Raw genomic sequence first — 12766 nt, forward strand, 5'->3', positions numbered from 1 at the left:
TAGTCACATATTGCTGAGCTGAGCATCTCCAGATGCAGAGTGAGGCACGCAATTTTCTTGCCTCATTGCAGAGGGCGAGAAGGAGACCGTGGATTCGGATATGGCGCAAATCTCAGCCCCAAACAAAAAAAAATAGTGATAGCATTAGCAAGCTGACAGCAAGTCAAGCCATTCAGAATTTGTTTTCCTCGTTGCATGGAATTATTTCATAATAGAGGGTTAGTTATCTATTGATGATTTTATTCAAAAGGAGCAGCGCATATACCGCATTTATAAGTTAGGATAAGACAATACAAGTTTTTCCCTAGTGCTACAGGCCATAAATTGCTTTTTTTGGTCTGCCATTCAAATGACAAGATGTATGCTCATTAATTTGTAAATCTGACTGTGCCTCATGCGGTGTATGTCACTGAAATGCATAGAACTAAAAGTTTGAGCTGAATGGATCACACTTCATAACAGGTTTTCGATCCATCGGCGGGGAATGACTTTTCCTGCTCCAAATCCATTTGCCAGTCAAAGACGCTTGTCACTTTTAGACTTTAGACCACAAAGACAGCTCAGCACCTATTAAACGCAATGTTGGAACGGGGTGTCACTGAGTGTCATCAGCATGCAGAAACAGAAAGAGTCCTAGCAAGACGTAGAAGTGGAGGTCCTTTACAATTGTCATGGTTTTTATGGTGAACTCTGTCATTTAACTTCTTACAGTCGGTTGTACAAAAGATGCTGAAATATTCAACAGTTGGACAACTTTAGAGTTGGCGAAATTCAATTCAATTAAGGTCATAGTGCAAATTCATTTTTTCCTAAAGGTTCACATGAATAGTTTGGGCAGTATGGTATGGACATGCAAATATGACGCAGTAACATTCAGAATTCTTTCACAGGAATCATGAACACTTTTGGTACGGATGCTGCCCTACTTACAAACGAGATAAGTTCCGGACGATCGTTCGTAAGTTGAATTTGTTTGTAAGTTTCTTCAGTGCTATATTTTGTATGGAATGTATCTTTAAGGTTTATATAAGTATGTTTGAGGCTTGTATAAGTAACCTGTATTGTTTTGTACTAAAATATAAACATTTCATAAATAATATGCTCTAGAAAGATAAATAAAGTTGAGTTTAACTTACTTTAGGAAGATGTGTTTCAAGAGGTAAAAAGTGTCCGAAAAAAAGCATTCAGACCATTTTCTTAACCAAATCAAGCTTTCTTATTCCTCTTTCGTTTCAAAAGAAACGTCTCGCCTCTTCTTTATATTTTACACCAACCATATCGAATTGATGCATAAGATATTTAAGAATAAACATGTCGAAGTTCTTTTTCTTTCAGGTGGATGCTGGGTGACCTCTCACAGCGCCACACACCGGTAGCGGCGGAAAGAAGCACTACAGTAATGTCCTTTACTCGGAAAATGGTGCAAACACTACAAAATCTAACAGCATTCTCTGGATATTTTTCGTCATCACGAAAAAAATGTTAGGATCTACCGTTTTTCGTAAGTCGAATGGTCGTAAGTAGGGGAGCATCTGTATAATGTAATTCCCAAACTATTAGGCAAACCTAAAAACCCCAAATCATCCAGAAATTTGAAAGTGTGCTTTATAAACCGCTGCTCCGTATATAGATCCTGGTGGATAAAATTGCAAATGCATACAGTATTTATCCGTATGCATTACTACATGAGGTTTTATGGTATACTACCTTGTCTGTGCAATGATTGATCATCTGATGATGACCAAAATCACTAAATATGCAATGGGAATCAAACCTGGGTCGTGGCGGTGAGAGCGCTGAAACCTTGCCACTAGACCAGTGTTTTTCAACCAGTGTGCTTTGAGTCTAGTGAGCTGCGAGATACTGACCAATTTTGTTTTTGCAAAAATGCAGGGCACTGATCAGTATCCTTGATTTCTTCCATTCATCAGCCAATTAACTAACATCCACATCAGTAGGTTGCAGCTAGTTGTTATTTTTTCATTCGTATCCCATTGTCCTCCTATTTTTTACTACAAGTACCAGAAACAATTGTCAGAGAGTGGAGAAAAATGAAAATTGTCCTAATATATATATCAATAAACACAAAAAGAAGCTCGTCAAGGGAAACAACTGTTTGGTGTATCTTATTAAGAATCGGTCGAATTTCTGTTTTCTCCATTCTGGCGCTGAATAAAAATTGTGTGGTAAGGGATTTAAATCCAATGCCTTTTTATATGTCATCTGTACCATCGGTGGTCTAGTCCAGTGTTTTTCAAACTTTTTGAAGCCAAGGCACATTTCTGAAAAAAAAAAAAAATCCCACGGAACACCATCAGTCTGTGCCGTTGCTTCTCTGGTAAAAGTAAATTTAAATGAAAGATAGCTTTCGCTAGACCGCACAGGCACACAAATTGGGTAGTCTCTCAGGGCACAGTATCAAAATTAATTTCTGTGGTTGAAAAACACTGGTCTAGTCGGTTTTAGCACCTTCACCTTCGTATCCCAGGTTCCATTCATGTTGCATACAATATTTTGCGATTTTGTTCAGTGACATTTTTTTGACTGATCAATCATTGCGCTAATGCAGGGGTTTCTTAGGCTGAGAGCCACTTTTCGTTACTTGTCAAAGCAAAGGGCACCCAGTTTGATATGCATTTGTAAAATAACTTATCATGGTATTAATATGTTGTTACTATGATACTACAAGGTTTACTAGAAAATGTCATTGAACCAGCACTGGTGAGATATTTTCAGAATAGGTCCACGGGCACCTCAGATGTCTTTAGGGGGTACCCTGGATCATGAGGGGACCATGTTAGAGACTCCTGCACAAATAAATACCGCAAGTGAATAAAAGGTGCAACGGTTTGTATAAATATGGTAGCCCTTAACTGTTGCTGTATATCCATGTGCCCTATAGTCCATTGGGCCTTTTATATTAGGGGTCGAGAACCTATGGCTCACGAGCCATATATGGCGCTTTTCATGGGTACATATGACTCGAAGATAAAATAACTCTTGCTAATTCATCCAATTCTAGTGCCCATGGCTGACATAGCTCTAGTATTAAAAACTGTTTGATCCAGTATATAAAGGGCACAGGTTTAACAACACTTTAGAGTCAAGGTGTCACGCCAACAGTCCATGTTTTGGCCAAACAATCCTTTATATGGAAGCTCATTAAATAATAAATGTTCGCTGTTGAGACAACTTATGATAAAACCCACAGAACAAACTAATCATACAAAAGCGCTAGCCAAGCACAGAGAAACATTTAATTGGGTGGGCGGAGCTATGCATTAAGTGTACTTCTGCATCCCCAGTTCCGTCTGCACCGAGGGTAAATACGCCAGTTCCCTCGTTTGCAGTATTTTGTGACATTTTTACAAAATAACTCTGCTTTCACCATGTTTTGAAACCATTATTTATGAAAAATACGAAAGGAGCCTAATGATCTTTAGGAACTGCAGGGAGGCAATTCTTAAGAGTCTGCGAGATAGGACACAGGCTCTGGCATTATTCTTATTTCATAAATTTTAACGAATAATCCTATGTCACACAGAGGAATAAAATGCTCTGAAAAATTACATTTTTTCTGGAGAGCGGGTTTGACGGTTTTGCTGAAAATTTGCTTAAAAAATATGGTATGGCTCTCTCAAGAAAAATCGAAATATTTTGCTATCATGTCTTTTTGGGTCATAAAGGTTCCCGACCCCTGTTATTAATGACAAAGAATATCTTGGGGAGGTGCGCCTCATAATGCGTAAATGGTAAACATAATTAAATTAGAGCTGTATTAACGTAAAAGAGGGTAGTGAATGTGTCAGAAATACCCAATCATCCGTCTTTCGGCTTTAAGTCCATTCAAGGTTTTGTTCTTTGACGTCAACGCTCAGTCTTCAGAGCTCTTTATCAAATGATGAACCCTCAACCTGTTTCTCTGTTGTCTTCAGGCAAAAGAGCATTTACACTCAGCTTGGTTCTTGGTAGTCTCCTGCAAGTGGTCCGAAGAGATGCGGACTTGTTTCCAGGGAAATCCATTTGGAGGTTGTCATCAGGCCACCAAGCCCAGCCTGGAGATTTTAGCGGAGAGGAAGGAGTGGATAATAAAAACGATGGGCTTGGGGCAAGAGTGGAGATCCAGTTGCTGCGGGAGAACAATGGACACAGTCACGTTCTGTGTATGCAAAAAGAGGCGTGAAGCAAGGAAAATAAACATGCACATCCTGAGTACGCGGTAAAACCTACATTAAAAGATCGACGTTTTCCATTGCAACATGAATCATTGGATATATTAAGACATGTAAGACATTTCCTCCCCTCGCCCTACAGAGGCACATTTCACAAATCTATGACTCACTTTGTGTCCTGAAGCCTGTAAGAAAGCTCCAAACTATAAATTCCCTCCTAAACTACCGTTCGCTTGTTCTAATAAAACTTAGATAATGACCTATTTTTGGCAATAAACCACGTCACAGTAATTATGGTCCGACTGCACGTTTATGCAAGTCTCTGGAACATTTATGATTAGAATACGGTCAGGGTTCAATGAAAATTTTCCATGGCCAAAATCAAGCACTTTTCAAAACTTTCAGCACCTTTAAAGGAAGAAATACAGAGCAGATCAAAAGAACGTTTTTGTTCTTGTTGACCGTAATGACAAAAATAGAGTCGCTACCTTGCTGCTAGCAGTCTTTGTGCTATTTTGAGCTCTTCCAATCTATGATCTTTTTTTGTCAATGCGCTGCTATAAAATGACATGAATTCTGCCTCAATAATGCTTGCGCAGCTTGTCTATGTCACATTTGTTTACAAACACTGAAAGGGCTTATTAAGGTTGGATAATAAATTAGTTCAACTCGGAAGATAAAAAAGAAAAGCACAGTATTTATAAAAAGCAGGAAAACTAGCCAAATTTGGACTCATTTTAATTACATTGATTGCTCCAAAGCAGAGTACCTTCAATCTTTCAATTTTAGAGACTGCTGATCTTTTGCTTTTTGTTTTACTTATTTTGATTTATATATTTTTTGCGTGTTTTCATCATTCCACCCTTAAAACCAGTCTAGAGAGGGATGGGCGCCACCAGGCTGTTCTTGCCCAAGACATACTACATGATGGACAACAACTCACGCTTGACGGCTCGGTCGTCGCCCGGGTCCAATAGGACCGCACCTTCTGCTAACTACCGGGTCAAAGGGGATATGTGTGAGACTGGTGGGAAGACCTTTACTACTGCCACATGGAAATTCTTCACCTTGAACCAAAAAGGAAAGTTGAAAGAATTCCTCTGCGAGATGGAAACATACTCCAGGGACATTTTGGGTCTATGTGAGACCAGATGGAAAAACTTCTTAGAGTTGACAACTGATGAGGGCCATGTTCTCTACTATGGAGGAGAAGCTAACAATTGCAAGTAGGGTGAGGGTTTCTTGGTGCACAAAAACACCAAGGCCTCTGTAGGGATGTTGCCCAATCTCAAGAAGGCTGATCACAATGCACCTCATTGCCTCGCCTTTAAAAATCATAGTCATCCAGGCCTATAAAACAACCTTGGAACACAATGACGAAGAAACTGAGGACTTTTATGACCAAGTTCAAGACATCATAAACAAAGCACCGAAGAAAGATATCATCCAGCAAGGCAACTCGAACGCCCAAATCGGTGTAAATGCTCATAAAGACTGGAAAAAAACTTGTGGAACAAGCTTTAACCTAAAAACGGCTTCTTGAACTAGATAGCTACAATGATTTGGTGCTGGCAACCACAACAACTCCAGGAAATGGACAATGAAAGACCCACAGGTGGTCTAGAGCTTCCAGGTCTTTATTGGCAGGAAGTCTTTAACCACTTGACACAGGGTGACCCTGAGGTCTTTAAGAATTGGGGTAATTGTTTACTTCCCTATCCTCAGAGAAGAACTAGAGGCAACAATTAATTTTCTGAAGAACGGAAAGTCTCCAGTAGTTGACAACATCCCATCAGAACTCATAGGAAATTGTAGTGAGCAAACTACACACATTTTGACAAACATTTGCAGGAAGATCTGGCAATCAGGACAATGGCCATCTGCATGGACACAATTGCTAGTAACTATGATACGAAAAAAAGGCAACCTTCAACTATGCTCCAACTACACTAAACACCATTCTCATCAGCCATGCAAGTAAATTTTGCAAAAGGTCCCACTCAAAGGTGGGTAGTAACGGAGTACATTTACTCTGTTACATTTACTTGGTTTTGGGACTTCTAGGAATATTTTAGAATCTCCATACTTTGATTTTTACTTGAGTAAATTTGTGAAGAAAAAACGGTACCTTTACTCAGCTACATTGGGCAACATTGAAGTCGTTACTTTGTTACTTAATAAATCCCCACAAAGTAAGTACGTGTCTGTCTGTCTCCGCCAAGGCATATTTATTTCGACGCAGAACTCCGGCAAGCTCCACCATGTTTAACCAATAAAACGTAGCAGCCTCGTCACTTGACCATATTCCACTTAAGCAGGGGACATTTTGTTTACGGATGAAACCGATTGAACCTGTCGCTTAGCAATACAGACTATGAAAACACAGAAGAGGAGGAGCACCCCTAGCCTCACATCAAAAGCGTGTTCCCCTTCTAAAGGGTACCAAACCCCAGCTACAATGTCTAATGTCTCCTTTGTTCTAGTTCATGGGCTAGCTTGTTGTTCTGCTTGCAGAGCCTGTCCAATAAAATTGAGCTACTTGGTGCCTAATGTATTGATCTGATTTCTACTATTTTTATTTATTTGTTTATTGGAACACTTGAATTTACGTTGATTATTTGAATCTACCTTGGAATTAAATGTATTTTTTGTTGATTGGATGGACTGATAATTTGATGATCTGATTGGTTGTTTTATAAAAATCTATAAATGTGTCGCTACAGTTACACAGTACTTGAGTAATTATTTCCACCAAGTACTTTTTTACTTTAACTCAAGTATTTGGATGACTACTTTTACTACTACTTGAGTAATAGTATTCTGAAGTGACAGTACTTTTACTTGAGTAACATTTTTGGCTTCTCTACCCACATCTGGTCCTACTAAACACACTGAAACCAGAGGCTATGTCAAAATTAATTTGGATGGGAAACAGTGTGCACTAGATTCTGAATTGAATAAAAATAATGTAAAGCAATTACTCCACACGTGCGAGACAGAAAAGGGAAAGAGGCTTGGCTGTATGTGATCCTAAATAATCAGCCCGTGAAATAAACTAAACTGCCAATACGGAGGTCCGATAAATTCCCAAATATCGGTGCTGATAATTGGCCCGCCCGAAAATCGCACGACCTCTAATCATACCCAAATGGTATTTTGAATTAACTGTATGGCAAAGTTTTTAACAATTCTAATGTCAGCATCCCTTTATTGCTAGTTGTGGGAAATGTTATAAATGAATGTGCCGTAACGGTACTTGAATTATTGCCCTATTACGATAGATTTCTGTATTAAATTTTTTTAACAAACCTCTCATACACAAGAGCGTCTATGTATGTGAGGAAGCACCAGAACAAGATAAATGTTAGAATGCAATCACACATACAGTGAAAACAATAAAGAAGGAGGTTCCCCACTGAAAACGTTAAGGAGGGTCTACATCCACTTATCGGCGCAGCGGCGAGAAAGCGGATAATCAAGCTTGAAGTGCGAGTTTCCCTGTCTTCAATATTCGAGTAGCGTAAAGAGTTCCCCTGAGTTAGCAGTCCAATCTTAACGCCTCCAGCAAAAACAGAAAACACCTGGATAAAGAACTCCAGTTAACAAGGCTTGAACTGAGGTTTGAAGATCCTTGTGAATATTGTTAGCCTAACAAAGAATCATTAAATAAAAAGTACGCTATACAATACTAGATTAACCTGCTGTAAATGTATATGTTCAAGCCTATGTAGTAAAAAATCTTTAAAAAAAAATAAAACATTCCTAGTGTCCCTCAAATAAATTATAGTATTTATTTGTTTACGACGCGCATTTGCATAAAACTCAAAGTTTGGATGCGTGTAATTGACCCTTTGAATGTGACATAACACGTCGCCTTCCCCGGCAGAATGAGAGCCATAACGGACGGCTAAAGCACCCTAGTGGACATCAGTTGAGTTGAAACAAGAATATAATCACTACTTTCTACAATGGTGATTTCTTGCCGTTGCGTGTGCTGTGTGAACCGTCGGGTTTTGGCATTTTATCGTACCCATTTTGATGAAGACAGAAGACAGTGATGTTTATCTGCAATCAAACAAAAGGACTGACAGCCTTCAAAGCATTCCAGGATATGCATAGAGCATTTTTTACGAGGTACATTTGATATATTTTTTATTTTATGTTAAGTAGGTGGAAGTTTCATCAAAGACACCCAATAAAGCTACCAGCCTGGCATTCTTTGAACAGTCTTTGATAAATTCACCAAGCAGTGCTTGGTGATCAACATCACAACCTCGTCGCTCGCCTTTCGTAGCTTTTTGTAGGGTTGTGTGAAAAAGCCTTGCTTTGCCGATCATACAGCTTCCAGTCGATTCACCTTTTCACAGCGTTTGTTTCCAGTTAGCTTTCTGTAGTCAGCATGTTTTGTCTGGCAGTGCCTCTTGATTTTATATCATTTTAAAACAGACAGAGGTCTCTTGTCAAATTAGGCAGATGCTCAGTTGTTTCGCATTTCGGCGAAAAGATACTCCATTCCACTTGTCCTGGATGCGGCGGCCCTCACAGTCAACTTTACTTTTGTTATTTACAGTCGCCGTGTTGGAAATGGGGTAGGCGAAACTTTTCACAGAAATCAAAGAGCAAGGTGGCTAAAAGGCTTTTGCTGTCATCTGGTAAAATTGTGATTTCTTTTAAGTTGTATTTATTCATTTCATTAAATAATTTAATTATTTTTATACTGCGCTCAACATCACTGGTGGGCCATATCTTTTTATTTTTTTTGACAGAGGTAAAGGGAAATGTGTATGAATTCAGAAACTGCCTAATAAAGACAGAAAAGTAGAGCTGATGAAAAATAAGGCCCGGTGGACTTGTCTTTCAAAAGTTGAGCTAATGAGCCATCAGCCAAATTTGCAAGTGCCCTGGGATTTTAACTAGCCACACTGACAACCAAAAAGCCGACAAAGAATATTCATTTCAACCGAGCGAGCTTTTAATGGTGACAGACATTTGTATACGAACTACATCTCCATTTACATTAGCTTAATCCCATAAGCCAAGAGGGTAATTAATTTAGTCTCTTTTTCGCTGGCTTTCAAAAAAAAAAGGCTTGGGAATGAAACTCACATTAATTTTCATAGTGTCATCAAAAGTTGTTTGGAGGGGGAATTGTGACGGGGACGAAAATTGAAATGTCAAGATTATGCGTTGGCACATACGCCATTGATTAGATTATTTTTAATTTATTTATTTTTTAGTTTGACTGTAATTGGTGCTGACTTTTTGGGAGTTAATCAAAAGTCCTGCCGCGTAAGAGAGACCTCTTGTCTGCAGGAGGTTTTCTGATGTGCTGCACTTTAACAAAGTTAAAGTTAATGGTTAGCCGAGGGAGGGCGACCCAAAATGTTAAAAGAGCCGTGTTGGACCGAACAAACAAAAAAAACCTAAATTTTGTGGACCCACAAAAAAATAAAAACATTTTATGACACTAGCCAGGATAAACGCAACGCATGCTGTATTTATCTACATTAGCTAAGTTAGCCCTCTATCAAAATGCCCCAGTTGGATGCAGCGCATCCTCTGGATAATGACGTGACTACTATGGTGTAGGGTACTGCGTCAAGTTAAACTTCAATACAATATTAAGAAATTATGGAACGTTTCGTTGTTTCAAAATTAAAGAAATGCAAAAAAAAACCATCACATCACAAGGCTTTTATCATCACAGGCAATAGACTATTACAGTGCAGAATGCCCTTTATTTCCTGTTCATGATAAATGCCAGAGACAATATGAGGCTATGTCGAATTAATTAAGGTGGGAAACCGCGAGCCCTTCCTGCTGGCGGAATCGGTAACCACCGAATTGGATTCTGGTTTAAATGAATGCAATTTAAAGCAATTTACTCTACCATATGAATCTTGTTTCTTCTTCATAGATCTTGGTATGACTGACATTGGCCAATACTGCGTGTGCCATCTATCCATCCTTTATCTGCACCGCTTATCCTCAGTAGGGTCGCATGGATGCTGGAGCCTATCCCAGCTATCTTCGGGCAGTGGGCAGGGGACACCCTGAACTGGTTGCCAGGCAGTCGCAGGGCACACAGGGACACACAATTCGCTCTCTCATTCATACCTAGGGACAATTCGGACCGGCCAATTAACCTGACATGCATGTTTTTGGAATGTGGGAGGAAACCGGAGTGCCCGGAGGAAACCCACGCAAGCACAAGGAAAACATGCAAACTCCACACAGGGGGATTGATCTCATGACCTCAGAACTGTGCCGCACACGCGCTAACCACTGCGCCGATATGTTAAATTTAGTCAACATGTTATCTAGTATCCGTATTGATACTGACACCCGGTATCATCTAGGGCTGCATGATTTTGGAGAAAAAAAATGATTGTGATTTTTCAGACCTTTTTTGCAATTTCGATTTTCAAAATTATCTCGCAATAACATTATTACCGACTGCGAGTATATGACTGTAACAAAAAAAAAAACTATAGATGTACAAATAAAAACAAAATTACAGTTTAATAAATTGTGTTTATTGTCATTATACAAGAGTACAACAAAATTGAAGGGCTTCCCCTTTGAGTGTATGAAAGCGATTTAGAAAGCAGCGGCATAGCTACATGCTAGCGTCGAGTAACCGCGACTTCTGCAAGGTCTTTGTGATTACTAAAATACAACAATGTATATGTTTCCAGGGTCATCTGTTCCATGGGTAATGGATGTGGCGTTGGTGACTAGCCACGTTCAGCAGAGGTGGCTTAAGAGTTGTTAGCCTAGCTTTCCCTTCTGAAACTGCCACAGTCAATGCCCGGACGCGATAACAATCCACTGAGCACCCGTTAGTAATCCCGATTTCTTTGCGCTCTTCTAAACTTCCTCAGAGTTTGATTTAATTGATGAATATCTTTTTAATGTGACCAATTGAGCTACGAGTTGTCGCATTTGTTTTGGTAGCTGTTTGTGCAAGGGCCTTTTGACTGACTGACAGCTTACACCTGCCCATCACAGTCACGCACACACGTCTTGCAAACTTTGCCTCGCCTTTTATTGGCTAGTGCCATTAAAACTTGCTTTTGATTGGCCAGTGCTGTTAAAACCCGAATTGTGACATTTCTTGTAGGCCAAACACTCCCTCACTGAAATAACAAACATGGAACTATAAATCCTTGAAAAAAACGCAGTGCCATTACGTCACATCGCGATACCGATATATTTTGGTTAATCGTGCAGCCCTGGTATCATCATTCCCCTAATCCCTTTTGAAAATAATAAGAAGACAGGAAAAGACTCACAATCTCCCCTTCCTTTCCTCCAAAATCCAGGAATAGCATTCGGACGCCGTCGTCTGAGGACATTTTGAGTTTTTCATAAGGGTACGACAGGAGCGCTCGTTTTTCCATTGGGCGTTGTCCCACGTCCCCGTCGCCACTTTCTCGGATTTTGGGTTCAGTCAACACGGAGAAACCTTGCTCGTAATGGATCACCAACCGGGACTCCTGACCCCGGTACAAACAACCTGAGGAGGATACATTAAATGGTTAATAGACTGCATTTATACAGTGCTTCACCAGTCATTGAAGACCTCCAAAGTGCTTTACAAAACACTTCCCATATTACCCATTTTCTTACGCGCACACCAAAGTGCCTTAAAATATATTTCACACTTTACCCATACACACACACACACACACCGAGTCAGCTATGCATGTTGACTTTCTACCTGAATATCGGGGCTTTAGGGGTTCAGTGTCTTGCCCAAGGACACTTCGACATTTAACGCAGAGAAACCAGGAATCGAACCAGCAACCTCTTTGGTCCCAAGACGGCTGCTCCTGAGCTACTGCCGACCATTTTATAATTTGAATAATAATGCAAATACAAGCAGAGTCATTGAGTATATTTTGATGAACCAAAGATCCAAGCCCACCCCAAAGGAATACCTGTTTACAATGCGTTATGTAAATTCCAAGTAGAATTATTCTTTGGCAACACCTGGTATTGAGATTAAACTGTGTACATGTGAGTCATTAGCCAATGGAAAATGGGATCCTTATAACTTCAAGGGACAATGTGTATTATTTACAGTGTTGGGAATAACACTGATATACAGTATTGATTCAGTAATGGGTTAATCTAACTAACAAGTTATAATGTTGTCTAAATTAACAATGTAGAATATTTTTCATTCAAAGGTTATTTATTTGGTAAAAACGTATGCTGTATCTGGGGTCTCACTTTTTTAAGTTTTACTTCTATATTTTGATGTTTCTAGAAAAATGCTAAAAGAATAATACATCAGATGAGCAAAAGGTATATAAATACTAAACTACATTTGGTTTTTGCTTTGGATGTCTTTGTGTGATATTGAAATTGATTTGATGATCCAAAACCTTTGAAAGTGATAAATATGCAAACAAACACAGATATCACATGTGAGCAAATACTTTTTCACAGCACTAAAAATGTCAGTAATATGTAGCTTACATTTTCAGTTGCAGGAGCTTCTTCCCGTTACAATGTATCACTGGGAAACTTTATCCTACCCATATTAAATGTCCATAATTGATAGGTAAGCCTTGCACTAATACACA

The 12766-nt window shown here is 39.4% G+C and overlaps 1 protein-coding gene across 1 annotated transcript in view; it reads right to left on the reverse strand.

The window, feature by feature from the left end:
• Positions 1-656: 656 nt before the first annotated feature.
• Positions 657-12766, reverse strand: part of sntb1 (syntrophin, basic 1) — a 76503-nt gene continuing 64393 nt past the window's right edge. The window contains exons 7-8 of the mRNA XM_088326159.1: positions 11468-11691; positions 657-4129 (exon numbers count right to left, since the gene is read on the reverse strand). Coding sequence (XP_088182285.1) covers positions 4037-4129; positions 11468-11691 — 317 coding nt within the window. The 3' untranslated portion in view covers positions 657-4036. The remainder of the gene's footprint in view (positions 4130-11467; positions 11692-12766) is intronic.

This window comes from Urocampus carinirostris, chromosome 2 (genome assembly GCF_059441175.1).
Source record: "Urocampus carinirostris isolate Australia breed hairy pipefish chromosome 2, RoL_Ucar_1.0, whole genome shotgun sequence".
Lineage (NCBI taxonomy): Eukaryota > Metazoa > Chordata > Actinopteri > Syngnathiformes > Syngnathidae > Urocampus > Urocampus carinirostris.